The sequence below is a fragment of the Pelodiscus sinensis genome, chromosome W (genome assembly GCF_052426305.1).
Source record: "Pelodiscus sinensis isolate ZL-2025 chromosome W, ASM5242630v1, whole genome shotgun sequence".
NCBI classification, from domain to species: domain Eukaryota; kingdom Metazoa; phylum Chordata; order Testudines; family Trionychidae; genus Pelodiscus; species Pelodiscus sinensis.
Window position 1 is genome coordinate 10,744,526 of NC_143084.1, and position 21,954 is coordinate 10,766,479.

The following is a 21,954-nucleotide window of genomic DNA, read 5'->3' on the forward strand; positions in this document are numbered from 1 at the left end:
CATACCTGGTTACCTTCAAGAGGGTTGCTAGCGCCACCAGGTGGCCAGCCAAACATTGGGCCACCATCCTTGCTCCCTATTGGACAGGAGCTGCCCCAATGGCCTTCCGTAACTTAGACCCCAGAAAGGTGCTGGAGTACCCCCAGGTGAAGGCAGCCATACTAGAACAAGCCAGGGTGTGCCCTGAGATGTACTGCTAATGTTTACACCAGGAAAAGTTCCCACTGGGGGATAAGCCTAGGGCTGTAGCGCAATGGATCCAAGACTTGTGCTGGCGATCGTTAGAGCCTGAGCATCAGACTGGGGCTCAGGTAGCAGAGACAGTAGCCCTAGAGCAGTTCCTACAGGTCCTGCCAAAAGGCGACAGAGAATGGGTTCAACGACACCTCCCGAAGACACTCACCACAGCCATCTCCTTAACAGACGACTATATAGCAGCTGAAGAGCCAGACCAGAAACCAAGTAAATGGCAGGTCAGGGGGCCCAGGAGGGTAAATGGAGGTGCACAGCCCTCCCATGCTGGACCACCTTAACAATCCAGGGTAACTTGGCTAAATGAAGCCATTAGGGACACCCCTGCCTGATGAGGGACAGACCCTCCAATGGATTGGGAAGCTTCCCCCCCCCCCCTCGCAAGACTCCACCTATGAGGCAAAGTGGGAGTGGCTTTTACTAGTGTGGCCAAGAGGGATTGTCCCCTCGTGGATTGCACTTATGGGCAAATGCTGGTGGTGGGGTGGAGGGCCCGCAAGAGAGATGTGGCCAAGGTAGTGCTGCCTGTACAAGTGAACAGAACGCACACCACTGCCCTAGTACACTCCAGCTGTAGCCAAAGCATTGTACAAGTGGGTGTGGTGCTGCTACCCGACCACCTGAGTGTTGCAGTACAACTACAGTGCATCCATGCACCTAACCGACAACCTAGGTGATGCTGGAAGCTGGACAGCATGAAGGATGATGTTGAGTCGTGGTGGCTCTGAAACCACCCTACCTGGTGGTCCTAGGGTGCGATTGGCTGGGTTTCACAGATCTGCTACAAGAGGGAAGCCCACAATCCACAAACACAGCAGAGGCCAGGACTGCTCAGAGAGCATTGATAGGCAGGCTGCAGGCTGATGACCCAGGCGAATGACCCTCGTGAGGCCTGGCAATCCCCAGAGCCGAACCCAGCCCAACAAGAGCCCCTGCAGAACCCAGGCCAGTAGAGCTGGAGCTTGATGGGGAGTTCCTCGAGGAGCAGAGGAACAATCCAACCCTCAGCCAAGCATGGGAACAAGCAGCACGCCCTTCCCCTGAAGGGGATCTGCCACTGCATCAGCCCCAAGGACCCTGGTTTGAGATATGCCAAGATCTTCTTTACCACCTAGCCCCAGATCCCCAAACCCAAGCTGACATTTGCCAGCTGCTGGTCCTGTGACAATGCTGACAGGGACTGTTATATTTGGCATGTGCAGTATCCTGGGTGGGACACCTGGGACAAGAGAAGACACTACAGAGGGTAGCACAGCAATTCTTCTGGCCCGGAATCCACCAAGGAGTTTGACTACTGTGCATTGTGCCCCAAGTGTCAGAAGACCAGCACCATGGGTGTCCCCCAAGCTCCGCTAGGTTCCTACTACTGGCAAGGCTACCTGTTTGAGCAGATCAGACTGGATCTGGTGGGCCCACTAGAAAGGAGTGGTACAGGACCTAAGTACATCCTAGTAGCAGTGGACTATGCCACATGGTCCCCCAAAACTGTCCCCCCATGAACAGGCATGGCCTGCACCATTGCTGAGGGACTCTTGAAAATATTCTCAAGGGTGGGACTGCCTCAAGAAATACTTTACAGACCAAGGGATGAAAGTGACCTCGAAACTTATAGCAGAGTTGTGACATTTACTGAACATCCATGCTCTCAGAACCTTGGTCTACCACCCTCAGACTGATGGGTTGGTGGAGTGATTCAACAAGACGCTGAAGTCAATGCTATGAAAGTTCGTGGAAGATGACCCCCGGCACTGGGATAAGATGCTGCCAGCCCTGATGGTTTGCAGTGAGGTAAGATCCCCAGGCTTCCACAGGTTTTTCAACCTTTGAACTCCTCTACGGGCAACAGCCCTGGGGGATTCTGAACCTCTTGTGGGAGACCTGGGAGGAACAAAAGACCCATGCTCAAGGGTCAGTTCAGTACATATTACAATTTGGGGAACAGCTGCATGAATTAAGCCGTCTAGCCTGGGAGAATCTGCAGCAAGCCCAGAACGCCCAAGCAGCCACTACAACTGTGGGGCGAAGACACAGACCTTCCAGCTGGCAGACCGGGTGTTGCTACTACTGCTCTCCTTGGAGTTGAAACTGCTAGCTAAGTGGCAAGGACCATTTGAGGTGACTCAACAGGTGGGGCCCATTGACTATGAGGTGCAGCTGCCAGGGCAGTGGAGGGAGATGCAAATCTACCAAGTGAATCTCCTCAAGGCCTGGAAGGAGCGAGAGGCCCTGATGATCACTCCCCCAGAGCCAGAATTGGGACTGTTAGCAGAAGGAGTTTGAGCCTCAACCTGTCTATGTTGGATGAGAACTCGACCCTGAGTGGCAAGAGCAGCTGCATTGGCTAATACACAACTTTGCACACATCCTGTTTTCTAAGCCGGGGAAGACAAGACTGATGAGCTACCAAATCACCACCCCACACAGGCCAGAAGGTGAGACAACCATCGTCTGCTCCCCAGAAAGATGTGGAACACAGTACGGGAGGAGCTGACCCAGATGCTAGCCCTAGGCGTAGTGGAGGAGACTGGGAGTGAGTGGAGGAACCCAATAGTACTGGTGCCCAAACCTGATGGGGCAGTCAGGTTCTGCATAGACTTCAGGAAGGTGAATGCCATATCACGATTTGACGCGTACCCAATGCCTAATGTAGAAGAGCTGCTTGAGTGGTTGGGCTGCACAAAGTTCATATCCACCCTTGACCTGACCAAAGACAACTAGCAGATCCCACTCATGCCAGCAGCAAAGAAGACAGCATTCCCAACCCCCTTTTGGGCTTTCAGTTTACCATGATGCCTTTCAGCTTGCATGGAGCGACAGCCACCTTCCAGCAGCTTATGAACAAGGTGCTGGGCCCCCACAATGCATACACAGCTGCCTACATTGACAACATTGTGATCTACAGTGGCAGTTGGGCAAAAAACCTACAGCACTTCACACAGGTTCTGTAAGCCTTGGCAGAGGCAGGTCTCACTGCAAATCCAGCCAAATGACACTGGGGCCAGCGCAAGGTGAGCTATCTGGGCTACGTAGTCGGCAAGGGACAACTCCAACCACTGATAGACAAGGTGTGAGCTCTGCAAGACTACCCCACTCTGATAACGAAGAGGTAAGTGTGGCAGTTCTCAGGGCTAGTGGGATACCACTGTTGCTTTATACCAAACTTTGTCACCCTAGCCGCCCCTCTCACAGACCTCATGAAGAACCACTAGTCTCAGCACATTGAATGGTTAGAGGACTGAAGTTGCCTTCCAAACACTGTGGGAGCAGTTGATGCGGGAATTGGTCTGCAACTCCAGCTAATCCCCCCCCGGCAGTGGGGAGCCTGCACTGGCACTCTAGCCTCCCGTCCGCCAAACAGGGAAGAGCGCTGCCTCTTGGGTCCGGTGCCCTAGGCTCCGATCGGTGTGGACCGAGGTCCCGATCCTGTCCGGAAGCTGGTACCAACGAAGAGGAAGGGGACAACTCAATAAGGTCCCTGGCCGCCTCAAATGCCTCCGGAGTTGAAGGCTCCGGGAAATTGCCCACCAGACTAGGGTCCCAGTGCGGGCTGGGCCTTCTGCCCAACCTCAGCGCCCGATGGTGCCATGTGCCCCACTGGAGGGCGCATGGAGGGCACGCGCCATGGGGGCGACCTGCCCCTGCTGGGCCTCCTCTTCTTCTGAGGCACTGGGGACTGGGAACGGTGCCGAGGTCTGCGTGGTGCCGGGGAGGGACACGTGCGGCTCGAAGGCTCCTGCACCGAGGCCGGTGCACTTGGCGTCGCCGGTGCTGGGTCCAACCGCCTCTCCATTAAGATAATCTTCAGGCGTGGACTGGTGCTCCCGCTTCGTTCGCGGTTTAAACTCCTTGCAGGTCTTCCAGGCCTCAGACAAGTGAGCCTCGCCCAGGCACTTAAGGCAGGCAGAGTGCAGGTCACCGCAAGGCATAGGTCGCTGGCACCGTTCGCAGGGTTTGAAGCCCTGGGGGCCGGGCACGCCCTGCTGCACACGCAGAGCAAGGAGCACTGCGGGCCCTTAGCACTACCAAACAGTACTTAGCACTAAGAAAACACCCTCCCTCCTGGCCAGACACCCTACCCCTTGCCTGCTCCTGCACCCTGTCTTGCTCCTGCACACACACACACCCCGCCCAAACACCTACCCCCACCCTGCTCCAGCATCCACTGTTGCTCTTGCACCCTCCCTCCTGGCCAGACACCCTATTCCTAGCCTGCTTCTGCACCCTACCTCCCACCCAGACCTTGCATTCTGCACCCCCATCCCTATCCCATTCACTGGCAGCCCTGTCCCACACACTGAACCCCTCATTTTTGTCCCCACCCCAGAGCCGGGAGGGGGGGTGGTTTCTACAATGCCCACTAACTCTGGAACCCTAGAAATGTAAATCTGGTCTATGGGAAGCCCTGAACCTCAGTCCTCCCTGTTCCTTCCACTCATCCCATGGGGCTGGAGCACCAGAGGAGTGAGGTGTCTCAGTTGGGGCACATCAGTGAGAGTTGGGGGTTTGGGGAGGAGTTTCTTTTACTTCTCACTTGTGTGGTCCCCAACTGATGTTTCTGTGGGTCAGTGACCCCCACACAAAGTTCCCCACCCCTGCCATAAATAAAGAAAATATTGAAGCCTTTTGTGTTGGACATAAAATGAAGTTTGATAAACTAACATGAGAAAGTTAGAACATTTAATCTGTTTAATAATGTAAATTATACCATTGTCCCCAGCTAGAGCACTAGCAAAATGGCTCGTGTGTAATTAGTGGTGAGTTTCCATTAGCAACAGGTGGTCCACGGAAAGGTTTGCTTTGAGCCAGGTGGGCCATGGGCCAAAGTTTGAGAACCACTGATCTAGGAAAATAAATGCTTGAAACTTTATTAACACAATATGGCATATGTCAGGGACAAACATTCCATCTTGATATAAACTAATTGTCACGTTATTGGATTCTAAAGATCAATGTTGCACCCCGGGTGGGGGGGGGGCGGTTGCCCCAAAGGCCTATACAAAGGGGGCCATGTGAGGTGTCACATGAAAGCTTATGTTCTACTGGTTCTGTATATGCTATTCATGTACTTGTGTGATATCTGTGTGTGGAGTTATAAATATATACTCTGTGTTGATGCTGGAAGATTCTCTGTCTGAGGCAGAGCAATGTGCCAGGAATGTTCGTTCAGTGGCTATGCTAATTAGCGAGGCTCCAGGGACAATAGATCTCTAGGTGCCAAAGACACACGTGAGGAATGAATCTGGATGCCTGCAGACCAGCCAGAATAATGATTGCTGGCTTGGGACACAAGGATATGTCACTGGGCCATGTGACCTGCTCCAGCTTCAAGAGACCAGGGATGGATATAAAATGCCATGAGGCAGACTCCATCTTGTCTTCAGTTCAGCTGCTGATTCCAGATGCAGCCTTGCGAGGAACAACGAGCTGGGAAGAACCGTGGACCCATCCTGACATAAGTCTCTGGTGTACATCCTAAGACAGCAGTTTATAACATCCCTGCTAAGAGCCTGTATCGAGAACTGGGCGATTTGATGCATGTAATGTATTGTCCTTAACCTTACTCTCACGCTTTTTTCTTTCTTTTAGTAATAAACCTTTAGATTCTAAAGGATTGGCCCAGTGTGCTCTTGTGGGTAAGATCCAGAGTGTAAATTGACCAGGGAACTGTGGCTGGCTTCTTGGGACCAGAAGAACCCATCTGGGGTAGGTGAGATTGGGTTCTATAACCCCTCATCTGTGTGCAGGCCTGGGACTGATTGGGGCACAGGAAGAGCTGGGGTGTCGGCGGGGTTTTGCTCGTGAGGCTTCTGGCTGGCCAGATTGGCAGCTGAAGCATTCGGTGTGACTGGTTTGTGGCCTATTTGGGAAGGTTTCCAGTTTAGGGCTGTAAAGCCCCAAGTTGGAGCAATTCGCCCTGAGCAGACACCCTCAGCTGTGCCCAGACCCAGCCCGGTCCGTCAAACTAATATTCAGACTTTTTTAATACTTGATCACCATACAGCAGTGGTTCTCAAACTTTGTGCCACATGGTCCACGGGCCAAAAAGGGGTGTCGCAGCAAAGGGGTGTCAAGGTTCCTTGGCATTTTTGGTGGAACTCTATATTGCCCAGTTCTATCGCGTTACTAGGCAGCTGGAGAAACCCCTCTTTTTTGGGAAGAAGCGTCATTATGCTACCGTTCCTCCAGTGAGCTGTGAGGGAGGGGGGCGAGAAACCGCACCGTGGAGCCGCTTGTACTGCTCTCCCTTTTGAGCTGGTCTGGTGGGTCAGGGCAGTCCATGTGCTGTTAAAAGACGCCAATGTTTTTTACACAACAAAGTAATTAAATTTGAATAAAAAGTAACTGCATACAACATTATCCAAAGATTATCATAGACGGCAACACTTGTAACAATAACACTAACATTGAGAACATTTGTAATAACACTAAACTTTTAAAAGCTTCAGAGAGGTCCGAGTTAGCTGCCCTCTGAAGCTTTTGAGCATGCAAGGCACTGCATTCAGCCGTATGGAGTGGAAATCCATCAACTACACAAAGAAACTCGCCCAGATCCAAACAGACATCAGCTTCCTTTCCAAGTGCAAACAGATGATCATCATACCTAAGAGTGAAAAACCCACTACAATCTACATATCCCATGGACTACAGCCAGAGATTATGCCACACACTTGCAAAAAACCTCAGGAATCGCCTCATCAGCATTCTATACAACAAGAAACCATCATACAAAACCCAGGCATCCACACACACTTCATCTTTTCCAGACTTTACTGCAGTTCAACAAACCACCTACAAAGAACCCTTCTTCTCCCTTCAGAACCTGTACAGACTAAACTTTTAGTTCCATCAGTGGTGGGCAGTATCCGACCCGCGGAGCCGACACGGCTCACCAGGGTTAGCCCCGGCAGGCCACCAATGTTTTATTTACATGCACCTCCACTGGTACAGCCGCTTGGACCTCCCCTTCACCCTGGAGCACCATCTCCAGCCAATGGGCACTGTGTGAATTGGGACACCACCTCCTATGTCTCACATGGGCTGGGAACGGTGATCCACAGCCAACAGGAGCTTTAAATGGCCACATCTGCAGAGCCACAGGTTAATAAGCACTGGCAGAAGCCACATCCGACTTGTTGCCCACCTGAGCTTAATGCAACTTACGTGCATTAAATTAAGTGTAAAAGAAAAAATGCAACTCAGGGTGTGTCTAGACTACATGCCTCCTTCGACGGAGGCATGTAGATTAGCCAGATCGGAAGAGGGAAATGAATAATCGCGGCTTCATTTAAATTTAAATGGCTGCCCCGCTCTGCCGATCAGCTGTTTGTCGGCAGATCGGGGCAGTGTGGACGCGACGCGCCGACAAAGAAGCCTTTCTTCATCGGCACAGGTAAGCCTCGTGAAACCAGGTCCCCCATTGCCTGCCGCATTGCTGCTGCTGTATCAGAGGCAGCAGTACAGTGCGGCAAATAGTTGGTCCACAAGGGGAGCTGGTTTTTCAACTGGTTTCTTCCTGACACTCCACACTGCTGCATGGCAGGGGGCTTCCCAGGAATGGGGCTGGAGTGTACTGGCTGCTGGTCCCGCCCCTGGGGCCTATAGAATAGTTGACTAACCACTAAGAATTCATGAGGTTAGTTGAGTGTTCTATTACCTGTTATCTACCATCCCTACTGTGGAATAAATTATGTGCACCACCAGTAGAAACACATGGGCTATGTCTACACTCGCAGCTTCTTGCGCGAGTAATATGCAAATGAGGCTAAGTGTGGAATATCGCCGAGCCTCATTTGCATACCTAATGAGCCACCTTTTTCTTCAGAAGAGGTTCTTGCACAAGAAGGTCCCTTCTTGCGCAAGAAAAACCCTCTTGCGCAACGCCGTTACACCTATTACTTTTCAGGAAGAACGGCATTGCGCAAGAGGGTTTTTCTTGCACAAGAAGGGGCAGTGTAGACAGCTCCTTCTTGCGCAAGAGCCTCTTCTGAAAAAAATGGCGGCTCATTAGGTATGCAAATGAGGCTCTGCTGACTATGAGTGCTAAGCTCTGCTGATCAGTGGGGAAGCACCTGAATCTCTCCTGTGTGGCTGCCTAAGTACTCAGCTTACAGGGAACATGCTAGCAAGCAGCAACACAGTCAGGACCCAGCCCCGGAAGTTTATTCGTACCAGCACTACGTATAAGCAGATTAATCAATTGGTTAATTGATTAATAAACCATCTTGATAGTCTTTAAACCTAATAAACCATCTTGATAGTCTTTAAAGTGCTACATAGTCCTGTATTTTGTTTCAGCTACACCAGACTAACACGGCTACATTTCTATCACGGAAGACATGATTGGCTTCTGCGCAGGCTATGATGGGAGGAAGGTCCCGAGTGAGCCATGATTATGTGGTCACGGTTGTAGGGTTAGGCATGTTCGCAAGTTGGACTCAAAACCGCTAAAGAGGCTGATCGCATACAGGGGTGGACTCAGGCTGGCTTTGGCTGCTGTGCCTTCTTCCGAATGGGTAGAGGGGGTGCTCGTGCAGCATGCAATTTCCTTCCTTGTGCTGTGCCTGGCGTAGCTGTTGCATAAATCCCGAGCAGGTTTGTGAGATTTGGGGAGCAGTGAGGTACGCTAAGCTGCAGAGGCTATGGTAGCCTATAGGGATCCTAAACAGGAATAGTTTGTCTCACACACATGCTAAACAAAGCAAATAGGCCTCCATTTATAAACCTCAACTACCCACCCGGAGAAATAAAAAAGCAAATTGAAAGAGCCAGACAAATACCTAGAAACCATCTACTTCAAGACAGACCCAAGAAAACCAACAATAGAACACCACTTGTCATCACCTACAGCCCCCAACTTAAACCTGTCCAACACATTATCAATAAACTACAGCCTATACTGGAACAGGATACCATACTCAAAGAGGCTCTGGGAGACAGACCCATAGTCTCCTATAGACAACCACCTAACCTCAAGATGATTCTTACCAACCACCACAGGACATACCACACTAATACCAACCCTGGTACCTTCCCTTGCAACAAACCCCGTTGCCAGCTTTGTCCACATATTCACTCTGCTGACACCATTATTGGACCTAACCAAGTGAGTTATAAGATCAAGAACACATATTCCTGCGCATCCAGAAATATAATCTATGCTATCATGTGCCGAAAGTGTCCGTCTGCTATGTACATTGGACAAACATCTCAGACACTTCGCCAAAGGATCAATGCCCACAAAACAGATATCAGACAGGATCACAAAGAAAAAACTGTTTCTTGCCATTTCAACCAGAAAGGACATTGTCTCAACCACTTGATTACCTGCATCCTGCTTCAAAGGCCTTTTAAGACTACACTTGAAAGAGAATCCTCTGAACTGTCATTCATGCTTAAATTCGACACTTTACGCCTGAGTCTGAATAAGGAATCTAATTATCTTCCCCAATTATCACCTCTAATACCATTAACTCACAGACATCCCACTCTCCCCACCTCTAATATCATCAATTCACAGACATTTACCTCCCCCCCCATCCCCCTCCTGTTCTGAAATGTGATTTGTCCTTTTCATATGTGTTCATTTTTTTTAATTGTATCCTTTGGTATATATGGTTGTGACTACTTTCTTCCACTATTTGATCTGAGGAAGTGGGTCTGGCCCACGAAAGCTCATCATCTAATAAACCATCTTGTTAGTCTTTAAAGTGCCACATTGTCCTGCATTTTATGTCTTCTGTGCGCACGCTAGCGTATGGGATCACGTGACTGCGAACAGGCGACTTCTCGCTCTCTTCCCTCTCCCGAAAAACGGCTCTACACCGACGTTCTTATCTACGGCAACCACCGTGGGTTAATTCGAAGAGAAGAAGTTGGGCCCCGAGGATGGCTGGGAGTTCCGTGGGCTTGTATCTTCGGTTTCCCTCTACCCACGGGCGCGAAAGGCACCACGTCGCGTGATGGCAGCTGACTTGGGGAGAAGAGTCGGCCGCGCCTCTGATGTGAGGAGTCAGGTGACACACAGACTGGTTTCACGTGGATATGACGCGCAGAGTCCAGCGGGAGGGGAACCAAGCGGTCAAGTCACGTGTTGCGGTGCCAGCCCCAGGCCCCTCCCCCAGAAAGGGCGGTCAACATGGCGGCTGAGAGTTGGAAAGCGTCGGACGGCAGGGCTAGTGTTGGATACTTCCAAGAGCAGTCGCGAAGAGATCAAGAGAGTGAGTCCCGCCGTGTTCTGTTGCCCTGTACGGACGCTGGGGGGGGGTGTCCTGCCGCCTCAAGTGGTCCCTACTCGACGAGGTCGTGGTACCAACGGGGATTCCTCCATAACTCCCCGGTGTGGGTAGCTCCGCACCGAGCAGCGGTGGGCATTGTCCGCGGCTTCCCAGCCCCTCACAGGAGGCCCTGTGTTAGGGAGCCACTTGGAGTAGGGAGCGGTCGGCGCCCCGGCATTGTCGGGCGGGGGGGGGGGGGGGAGAAGAATGAGGAGGGATGTAGAGTGTAGATCACTCTGCAGCCCTTCCCCCTAAGCATGTTCCTTAGCTGGCAGGGGGCTGTGGTTCCACCAATTCCTCCAAAGCCTTTCTGGGTGGAGGGCTAACTGCTTCCGTGGGGTGGGGGGGGAGCAGGGCATAGGGGGTGTGGAGCCAACATGCACTGTTACTGCTGGGGCGCCGCCCCCCCCCCCCCCCCCCAGATGAGCTTTCCTGCTGCTGGTTGGTAACACACATCTGTATGATGAGGGGATCAAACCCAAAAGAAGTTTCAGCTCCTGGGCTCATTGAACTAATGTAGCAGGACCGGGTGGATAATGACAGAGAACTTGTAGCTGTTATAATGTGGCCAGGCAAGTTTCCACTTCTTCCTCATTTTCTGTCTGGTTAAGCAAAATGGCCTCATTACCTAGTATTTCTTACCATTGTCATTTGTCTCTTTCATCACTTGGCTAATTGTTTAGAAAACAGAGCCTTTTTAGTGACAGGAGAGCACTATCTGTAAACCATGTTTGAGTTTTGATGCTTCACTGGCTTCTGCTTGTAGAACCTCCTATCTATCTCTGATCTTAATGCTGCTGCTAAGGGAATCCTGGAGGTGCTGGAGATCTGAAAACAAAAGTAGTTTATGGGGCGTAATTATGCAGCTGATTCTAACCCAACCCGGAACTTTGTCTTGAACCTGTGGGCTACGTCTACACTGGCATGATTTTTCCGGAAATGCTTTAACGGAGAAGTTTTCCATTAAAAGCATTTTCAGAAAAGCGCGTCTAGATTGGCAGGACGCTTCTCCGGAAAAGCACTTTTTCCGGAAAAGTGTCCGTGCCAATCTAGACGCGCTTTTCCACAAAAAAGCCCCAATCGCCATTTTCGCGATCGGGGCTTTTTTGCGGAAAACAGAACTATGCGGTCTACACTGGCCCTTTCGAGCAAAAGTATTTCGGAAAAAGACTTTTGCCCGAACGGGAGCAGCATAGTTTTTCCGGAAAAGCACTGATGATTTTTACATTAGATCGTCAGTGCTTTTCCGGAAATTCAAGCGGCCAGTGTAGACAGCTGGCAAGTTTTTCCGGAAAATCAGATGATTTTCCGGGAAACACTTGCCAGTGTAGACACAGCCTCGGTGTTGGGCAAGGTTAAGAGGCTGAGGATGGCTGACCCATTAGAGGAATCTGTTAATGTTTGTGTGAATAGCAAGCAAAGTGTTAAATGGTCCCAGTGACTAAATGGGTCATTGGTGGGACTGAATGTCACAGTAGCGCTTAACAAATGAGCCTCAAAGTCCGGTTAACTCAGCACATAACAAACAAAGGTTGCTAGAGAGAGTAATCGCTTAACGTGGAAATGCATCTCTTTCTGTTGCTATGAATTTAAAAAAACTGATACTCCAACCTTCTCTATGTGATGGGGAAGTTACAGCTGTTCTTTCTGAAATAAAGATACTTCCTCAGAGGGTCATGTATCCCATTAAAGAATCATGGAATACTAGGACTGGAAGGGACCTCAAGAGGTCATCGAGTCCAGTTCCCGCTACCCTCATAGCAGGACCCAGTACTGTCTAGACCATCCCGGCTAGACATTTATCCAACCTACTCTTAAATATCTCCACAGATGGAGATTCCACAACCTCCCTGGGCAATTGATTCCAGTGTTAGGAAAAAGTTCCCTAATGTCCAACCTAAACCTCCCTTGCTGTAGTTTAAGCCCATTGCTTCTTGTTCTATCCTCAAGAGTCCAGGAAGAACAAATTTTCTCTCTCCTCCTTGTGACACCCTTTTAGATACCTGAAAACTGCTCTCGTGTCGTCTTCTCACCCCCCCCCCCCCCATCCTTCTCAAACTAAACAAGCCAAGTTCTTTGTTCCTTCATAGGTCATGTTCTCTAGACCTTTAATCATTCTTGTTGCTCTTCTCTGGACCCTCTCCAATTTCTCCACATCTTTCTTGAAATGCGGTGCCCAGAACTGGACACAATACTCCAACTGAGGCCTAACTAGCACAGAGTAGAGCGGAAGAATGACTTCTCGTGTCTTGCTCACAACACATCTGTTAATGAATCCTAGAATCGTGTTTGCTTTTTTTGCAACAGCATCACACTGCTGACTCATATGTAGCTTGTGGTCCACTATAACCCCTAGATCCCTTTCTGCCGTACTCCTTCCTAGACAGTCGCTTCCCATTCTGTATGTGTGAAACTGATTGTTCCTTCCGAAGTGGAGCACTTTGCATTTGTCCTTATTAAACTTCATCCTGTTTACCTCAGACCATTTCTCCAATTTGTCCAGGTCATTTTGAATTATAACCCTATCCTCCAGAGCAGTCGCAACCCCTCCCAGCTTAGTATCATCTGCAAACTTAATAAGCGTACTCTCTATACCAATATCTAAATTGTTGATGAAGATATTGAACAGAGCTGGTCCCAAAACAGACCCCTGCGGAACCCCACTTGTTATACCTTTCCAGCAGGATTGTGAACTGTTAATAAATAGGCTAATCCATTGAAATATAAAGGGTACAGTTGTAAATCTGGCAGATAAATTTTAAAATCTGACCTTTTTATTGTTTTATCCAGGTTGCTCACTGCATTTTGTGTTGCTCATAAGTTTCATTTAGTTTTCATTAGCTAAGAACGGTCATACTGGGTCAGACCAAAGGTCCATCCAGCCCAGTATCCTGTCTGCTGACAGTGGCCAATGCCAGGTGCCCCAGAGGGAGTGAACACAGCAGGTAATTCTCAAGTGATCCCTCTCCTGTCACCCATATCCAGACAAACAGAAACTAGGGACATCATTCCTATCCATCCTGGCTACTTCCATGAATCTATCTAGCTGCCTTTTTTTTGAACCCTGTTAAAGTCCTAGTCTTCACCATGTTCTCTGGCAAGGTGTTGCACAGATTGACTGTGTGCTGAGTGAAGAGAAAATTCCTTTTGTTTTAATCATCATCATCAACAACCGTTTCATTAGGTGACCGTTAGTTCTTATATTGTGAGTAGGGATGTTAAATATCGGTTAATTGAATAGTTGAGTAACCTCATGTATTTTTGTTTAGTTTACTGTTTAGTTTACTATTCTATACTCCCCAATGGCAGGGCTGGCAGCCAGTGAGCTCCGGCCCCGCTCCTGAGGAGACCTCTGCGCTGCTGCCTCTGATACAGAGGCAGCAGCGTGGGGAGCTGGTCTGTGAGGGAGGCAAGTTTAAAAACCAGTTCCCCTCGTGGACTGGCTGCCTGTCGCCCTGTGCTGCTCCCTCTGATAAACAGGCAGCAGTGTGGGGTGGCAGCAGCCCCTGTCTAGGGGGATGGAATCTGAGCTCCTGGACCTGGCACGAGCTGGAACTGAGCTGGGCTGCCTGCCCACCTGGCTCCTAATAGATTTTTAAATGCAGAGCCACAGCGGGGGCAGGTACTGGATGTGTCGCAAGCCAGGACTGAGCTGGGCTGTTGGTCAGCCTGCTAAATAATTTACTGCGGGGAGTGCATGTATGTAGTCTCTAGCATTAACCAATAAGCTTTTGCTTATCGGTTAATTGACTACGCTATTACATCCCTATTTGTGGGAATAAGTAAATAACTTTTCCTTACTTTTTCCATACCAATCATGGTTTTATAGACCTCTCTCATCTCTCCCTTATAAAAGAGGAGACTAAGCTGGAAAGTCAGTCTTTTTAATCTCTCTTCATATGGGAACTGTTCCAAACCCCTAATAAGTTTTGTTGCCCTTTTCTAATACAGTGGGGGTAGTGTTTATGGATGTTTAGACTTCACCAATTTTCATGTTAGTTTCACAACATTTTTTTTTATTTATCCTGGATTTTTGGGGGGGTTGATTTGCCTGATGGAAACTGATGTGTTCAGTTATGGTATGATATGTATTGGCTTTCAAGGGTACAATACATGCTTACAAAAGGCTATAACTTTGCCTAGATCTGAAAATGACACTTTTGAAACATGAAAATAGGCCCCTAACTTTTTTTCTTTTTACAAGTCTATCCCTTGTTGCATATAATTTCTCTGCTCATCTGGTGCTAAGAGTGTGTGACTGACATTGGCTATAGATGCTTGAAGAGTGTTCCAGGGGCAGACAGCTAACTAAAAAGAAGTCTTGTGTATCTCTGTACTAGTATTCTCTTCAAGACAGTCTCATTCTGTAGGATCTTACTTCTCAGTTTCGTTAAAATCTGGCTCCTACGGAAGAGTTGTCTAGACGTGCCCTCAATGACTTGCTTTCACTTTTGAAAGAAAATATACAAATTTGGTGTGAATTTGCATATATTCTTCAGATCGCTTTTTCGAAAGGGGTTCTTTTGAAAAAGACAGTAGCCTAGATGCGGTTCTTTTGAGGAAAAAACCCCTTTATTAGAACCATTCTTCCTGCTTTTAGTCAATAAGGGCACTCACTATCCTATTGTGCCTCTCCCTTTGAAATGTACAAGAGCTGTGGGTGGCTCTTGTACCTTTCAAAGAGAGGCACCACAGTAGGGATGCCTCTGCGCACGCGCCCCCACCTGAGACGGTGCTGGGGGAACCAGCTTGCTCCTCTCTGATAGAGGCAGCGGGGGAGGGGACTAGTCGAATGACTACTCAACTGTCCAATATGCTTATGCTTATCGGGTAGTCGACTAGTCAACTAGTTGCTTACACCTCTATTCTGAAGGAGACAGAACTTGAGATCTGTTTTTTCCAATTTAAATTCTGGACATCTTGTGGTCCTAGCACAGGGGTGGGCACTAATTTTTGACAGGTGGCCTGTAACTGACACCCCCCCCCCCACACACACTTTATGACATGGACTTATGTATATTCATGTCCATAACTCAAAGGTGCTTTGAGCGAATTATTTTGTGTAACCCATCAATCTTCATGGCATGATCCGCTGGTTCTGTTGATCTTACTTTGATGTATGTATCATTTGTGTGTGTACAATTAGACATATAGAGTGGGGAATACTTTGTGGGTTTCAAATATGTGAATGAGAGACATGGAGGGTGTTACCCTGGATGTCTTGATGAGCCACTGTTAAATAATCTTTTGTCCTTAAGCCTGAGCAGTGGTTGGTAGGGAGTGGCCTGATTCCTTAACAAAAACAATAGGAAAGCCAGAGGCCTTGGTCTTTTGGCTGGGCTGCACCAGAAGGAAAGGAGCCGAAGACCCCAGGGTGGGGAGACAGCCCTGGTTTGGAGGGACAGCTGGGAAAGAGGTTTTAGGGTGAGTGTGAAGAGTTTGTGCTGAGGTTTCAGTGTAGAATTCGCCAAGCGTTTTCTTTCTTTTGATTTGTAACCTACTTTGCTCTGCCTGTTCCTACTTATTCCCACTTAAATCCTGCTGCGTCTACTTAATAAAATCACTTTTATTTTCTATCAAACTCACTGCAAATAATTGTTACCGGGGGGGCAACCAGTGGGTACATTTCCTCCTTTCATTGCTAAAGGGGGCTCACCTGTACCTAATTCCTTGGGGTTTGATCCCATCTGGGGAGTGGTATCCCAGGAAGCTGGGCCCTAAACTGCACTCTCCTAGGACCTGAAGAGGTTCAGTGTCTGTGCTGCTTCTCGGGGGGGCAGGGATCTCAGCTTGGGGCCTTGGCTGGGGGAGACCAGAGGAGCTGGCCCAGCAGGACCGGGTGGTGAGGAGCCCCCGAGAGCAGGAAGGTGAGTGGCAGTGGCTGTGTCAGGACCTCGAGAGGCACCCCCGAGGGGTTGTCTGTGACCACACCCCATCACAGGGCCACTCCAAGATTTTGGAAAGTGGTCAAGTCTGGGATGGAGGTTGGGTGCAGAGGAGAGCTTGGGGTAAGGGATTGGGGTGCAGGAGGGAGACTGGAGTCTGGGAGGGAGTTTGGGTGAAGGAGGCAGTTGTGACCTAGGGCAGGGGACTGGAGTGCAGGGGTTTGGGATGTGACTTAGGGTAGGAGGGGATTGTGATCTGGGACGGGATTGTGGTGCCAGACAGGGATGTTAATAGTCGACTAGTCACTTGTTGCTTCTCTCTGAGGCCGCAAGGGGGAGGGGGTGAGTAGGAGCCGGTCGTCTTCTCTCTCTTCCCCCCCCCCCCCCCCCAGCACCGTCTCTGTGGGGGGGCAGGAGAGGTAGAGGCACAGCGGGAAACTATGCGAGTGGGGACTGAAGCAATATCCCCTCGTACTGCTTCTGCTGTGATTGTGCTTTTGAAATGTAGAAGAGCCCCAATGGGGCTCTTGTACATTTTAAAGGCTGAGCGCTCCCTGTAGGGCTTCCAGTTTTGAACTGTAGGAAGAGCCTGGCAGACTTCAGGGCCATGTGCTTATGTGCAGGGCTCGACAAATGCACTTGCGCGCGGTGAGCAGATTTTTCCAACTGGCGAGTGCAGGGGCGGACTGGCCTGGTGGGCTGTTGTGACGGGCTGGCGGAAGCCTGCACTACGGGCGGCGTGGCCCCATCCGATCCGCTGGCCGTTGGAGGAGCAGAGGGCCGTTGGGAAGGGGGAAGTGTGGCGATTCTTCTCATCGGGCTGCCTGCGTGCAGCTCCGGTGCGAGGAGGCGGGGCAGGATGCCAGGACACTGGTGTGACATGGCCCCGCTGATTTCAAAGGGCCACGGCAGCTTGGCTCTGGCCGTGTGTCCCTGGGAGCTGACTGCGGCGCGCGGCACAGCCAGGGCCCGCCCCTCCAGCTCCAGTCCTGCTACGGCCCCAGCCCCCCCCTTTGTCTCCGTGCTGCCCATTCCCCACGCCGCCCCTGCACCCTGGACCCCCTGCTCTCCCTCTTCCTTGCGACCCTTTGGCTCTGTGCCGCCCTTGCACCCCGCACCCTGCTCCCTGCCCCCCCAGCTCTGTGCTGCCCATTCCCTGCACTGCCCCTAGACCCTGATCTCTAGCAAAAAACCTAGAGCTGGCCCTGGGGGAGGGGAAGTGGCTGGGCTGGGCTGTGGAGAGGGGAGGGGAAAAACATGGGGAAGGGGCTTGTGCTGAGGGGAGGGGAGGGGAGGAGGGCAGGAGAAGAAGAAGAAAGGGGAAGGTACCAAGGCACAGGGGTGCAGGAGAGACAAATGCCAGGGGGCCAAGTGCAGACAATGAGGAAAAGGGCAGGAGGGGAGGAGTCAGTGGGAGGGGGGACAGGGTGATGCTGGGAGAGGAGAGGAGAGGGTAAGGGCACTGGGGGCTGGAGGGGGAGGTGCTGGGAGAAGGCTAGAAAGAAGGGGTGGGCATGAGCTCTAGGCTTTTTGCTGCCCCAAGAAAACATTTTTCGCAGCCCCCCCCCCCTTTTTTTTGTCTTTTACATGTTTGCATTTTTGCAATGGTTTTTTTTGTTTTCATTTTTGTCCCGGCATTTTAGCCCTATAAATAACAAATAGCATTTTTATTCCTTTTTTTCCGTAAAGGCAAAGGCGCTTCAAGTGCACTCCCCCTTTCACTTGCTGCTGGGTCACAGCAGCCTTTTCCCTGCCCTGTCCAGCCCCTCCCTATGGACAAGCACCCCTCACTCCTGACCCACAGGGGAAACAGGGTGCAGGGACAGCACAGAGCCAGAGGGGTGTAGGGATCAGTGTGGGGGGGGGGGGGAAAGGGAGGCAGAGAGACAGAGGGACACAGGGTGCTGTGGAGGCACGGGTAATGGGATGCGGCGAACGGGAGGGGCAGAGGGATCGGGGTCTAGGGGCAGTGCAGGGAATGGGCAGCACAGAGCTGGGGGCAGGGATCGGAGGGGAGCAGGGTGCAAGGGCGGTGCAGAGCCAGAGAGTCGCAGGGAAGAGGGAGAACAGGGGGTTTGGGGAGCAGGGGTGGCGTGGGTAACGGGGTGCGGAGATAAAGTGGCGTGGGGCGGGTGCAGCAAGCTGGGTGGTTGGCCAGGAGCGGGGTCTCACCGGTGAGGAGGTTGGGGCCATGGCAGGACTGGAGCCGGCGGGGCGGGGCCTGGCTGCGCCAGGGCCACGCAGCCAGAGCCGAGCTGCTGCAGCTCTTTAAAATCAGCAGGGCCATGTCACGCCAGCATCCTGGCATCTGCTGGTGTCCCGCCCTCTGGCTCGTGTCCCGCCTCCTCGTGCCAGAGCTGCACACAGGCAGCCCGGCGCTGAGAATCACTGCGCTTCCCCCTTCCTGGCGGCACTCCACTCTTCCACCCGGCTGGCAGATCGGATGATTAACAGTGTTTAAAAACACTTTTTTTTTTTAAAACACTTTTTGTGGGGGAGGGTGGCAAGTCCCTTTTTTTGTCTGGCGAGTAGGGTTTTCCATAATTTGTCGACCCCTGTTTGTGAATAACTGAGCCAGAGGGGAGGCTGGCATGGTGTTCCGTGTGCTGCCTGTTGAAACAGGCAGCTCCCATTGTCCAATTCCTGGTCAGAACTGGCCAATGGGATTGTTCTGGGGACAGGGGCAGTGCCTGAAGCCCTCTCTCTCGCTCTTTCACCCCCCCCCCCCCCCCCCCCGGTCACAGTTAAGAACATAAGAAGGCCATACTGTGTCAGACCAAAGGTCCATCTAGCCCAGTATCCTGTCTGCCAACAGTGGCCAATACCCGGTGCCCCAGAGGGAGGGAACAGAATAGGCAGTCCTCATGTGATCCCTCCCCTGTCTCCCATTTCCTGACAGAGACTAGGGACACCATTCCTACCCATCTTGGCTAATAATAGCCGTTGATGGACCTAACCTCCATGAATCTATCCAGCTCTTTTTGAACCCTGTTAAAGTTCTAGCCTTCACCGCATCCTCTGGCAAGGAGTTCCACAGGTCGACTGTGCGCTGAGTGAAGAGAAACTTCCTTTTGTTTGTTTTAAACCTGCTGCCTAGTAATTTAATTTGGTGACCCCTAGTTCTTATATTGTGGGAATAAGTAAGTAACTTTTCTTATTCACTTTCCATACCAGTCATGCCAGACCTCTATCATATCCCCCAAGACTCCTCTTTTTTTCTAAGCTGAAAAGTCTGTTATTTTCATCTCTCTTCATATGGGACCCGTTCCAAACCCCTAATAATTTTTGTTTTGAAAGAGAAACAACCCCACACTGCTTTTGAGCCATGTGCAGGGGAGACTGCCTGGGGCTCCCCACTGTGTCTGCAGGCTGTATTTTGCCCAGGCCTGTCCTAGAAGAATACTTGCTGCTAATTCCAAGCAAATTATACTATGATCTTTAGAGCCCTGTAAATCTATAGGTATTCATGGCTCATTTTTTGCAGATGTGACAGCACTTTTTTTTTTTTTTTTTTAAATCTAGAACCCTGTAAATTTGCAGATATCTGCATCTGTGGATATCTGTGACTCATTTTTGTGGCTACAGATATGGATACAAAATTTTGTATCCGCACAGGGCTCTAGTGATCTTGCTTAAAGCATTTCACTCGGGGTAGTATACAAAACGATCTCTGGACAAATTACTATGCTGTGTACAGTAGCAATTGGAGATGGAGTGCAAGAATGTTTGAAAGCTGCAGGAAGGATTTTAGTGTTAAAGGGTGAGCAAAGGGTGTTAGTACCCTTGACAATACAGGTGTGTTACCTTAGGTTTTTAGCATTCCACATAGAGCAGGGGTGGGGAACCTGGGGGCTAGATGTGGTGCCCGGCTTGTCTGGATCCAGCCTCTGAGGCTCCCTTCAGCATTGGGGAGCCCACACTGGTGAGGGGTGTGTGTGGTTTTTTTGTTTTGTTTTTTTTCTCCTCACTTGTGTGCAGCCTCTGACTAATTTTTCTGTGGGTCAGTGGCCCCCAACCCCAAAAAGGTTCCTCATCCCTTGTTATGCTTAAAGCATGCAAGATCTTTTATGGGGAAAAGGCGGTACGCTGCATTTATTGAGAATACAACAGTAGCGTATGCTTTTCAGTCACTCTCACAAACACACAGTCCTGCCAGACGATGTTATAGTTACCAGTCCAGAGTCTGGATCAATCTAGTGGCCAGCCAGATCGATCAGAGGGGGAGCAGGGCCTTTTGTTGGTCGCGATCCGATGCTCTCCTGGAGTTGGTGGCAAGATGAACCCAAAGTTCCATAGCAAGGCACCCTGCTTTTATAATCCTCCTCCTTCTGTTGAAGTCTATGGATTTTGCTGTCAGTCTGTGGCCAGTTACTGTTAATCATTCCCAAAACATCTCCAAGAGGCTCATCCTGTCCTGGATTGTTAATCGGTTGTTTTTAGGGATGCCTTCACCTTTAGAGCCGTCAATCTGCCAATCTGATCAATTCTTGACTGTGGGTATGCACTGATGGTTCCTCTGACATCGATATCTCTCTTCGCAGTCTGTCTTCACCCGCATTGCCCTCTCCTTTCTTGGCAATCTGGCTCTAACGGTGGCCTACATGCCTTTAGCTTTATGATGATACATTTCTTATTCACACAGTCTTTTATAGAAACCTTCAAAGGTAAACAGCAGTGCTTTATAGTAAGCAAAATCAAAACAATTCACATCGAAGGCCCGAGCCTTCAATATTTCTAATCTCCTTAACATAGACACAATACCAAAAAACTCTATTTCTTTACTTACTAAACTTTAAAACAAAACAAAAAATTAACTAAAGGGCTTAATTAATAAAATATTTAATGTTACCTTACATTACTATATTATTAAACCTAAAATGCAAATATAAAAAGATATAACACTCTCACTCCAACACCCTGACCTAGAGTGTAAGACATTAGTTTCACATGTCATAGCCATCAATGCTTTAAACATTAGCCAGTGGCTTGCAGCATTTTGGGGAAGCCATAGCAGGTTGGAAGTCTGTGGCAATATATGAATACAGAAGTTTAAAAAATGTAAGAATATGTTTAGCTGCTAACACTAAATGTCTTACCAATGGTATGTGACATGGAGAGCTTTTTAAAAATGGAAAATCTGGGCTTGAAGTTACTAACACCTTTCTTTTGTTCGGGGGGGAGGGGAGTAGGCTAGGCATGTGTTTCTGAGCATCTTCATGTTATGCTCCTATGCGTTTCACCAAGGCTAAAACGAAAAGTGTGAGAAAGATTGGCAAGTTGGCATGGAAATATGCCATAGTGCAAATGACACTGAGAATACTGGGAGTTTTGTTCTTAAATCAGTTTATTTTTGCATGACTTTAGAAATTGGTTTATGTAATAGATAATTTTTAACAAAACCCTCTTTTATCTTGACAAAGTAGTTTTGTAGTGGTACAGCATGTCATACAAAATGTATTGAGCCTTTTTTGTTGTGACAGTAACTTGCATTTTTCTTTGCTTGTAATATCAACTTTTTTAAAGTAATTTTTTGGGGAATTTTA

The 21,954-nt window shown here is 49.7% G+C and overlaps 1 protein-coding gene across 4 annotated transcripts in view; it reads left to right on the plus strand.

Annotated features, from left to right (window-relative positions):
* Positions 1 to 9,920: 9,920 nt before the first annotated feature.
* The window catches only part of LOC102449197 (protein strawberry notch homolog 1-like), a 93,946-nt gene continuing 81,912 nt past the window's right edge, over positions 9,921 to 21,954 (plus strand). Inside the window, exon 1 of one of the 4 annotated variants that reach the window (XM_075914761.2) lies at positions 9,921 to 10,469. In XM_075914761.2, the coding sequence (XP_075770876.2) occupies positions 10,212 to 10,469 (258 nt within the window). In that variant the 5' untranslated portion in view covers positions 9,921 to 10,211. The remainder of the gene's footprint in view (positions 10,470 to 21,954) is intronic. The other 3 variants (XM_075914759.2, XM_075914758.2, XM_075914760.2) reach the window with 3 other exon arrangements.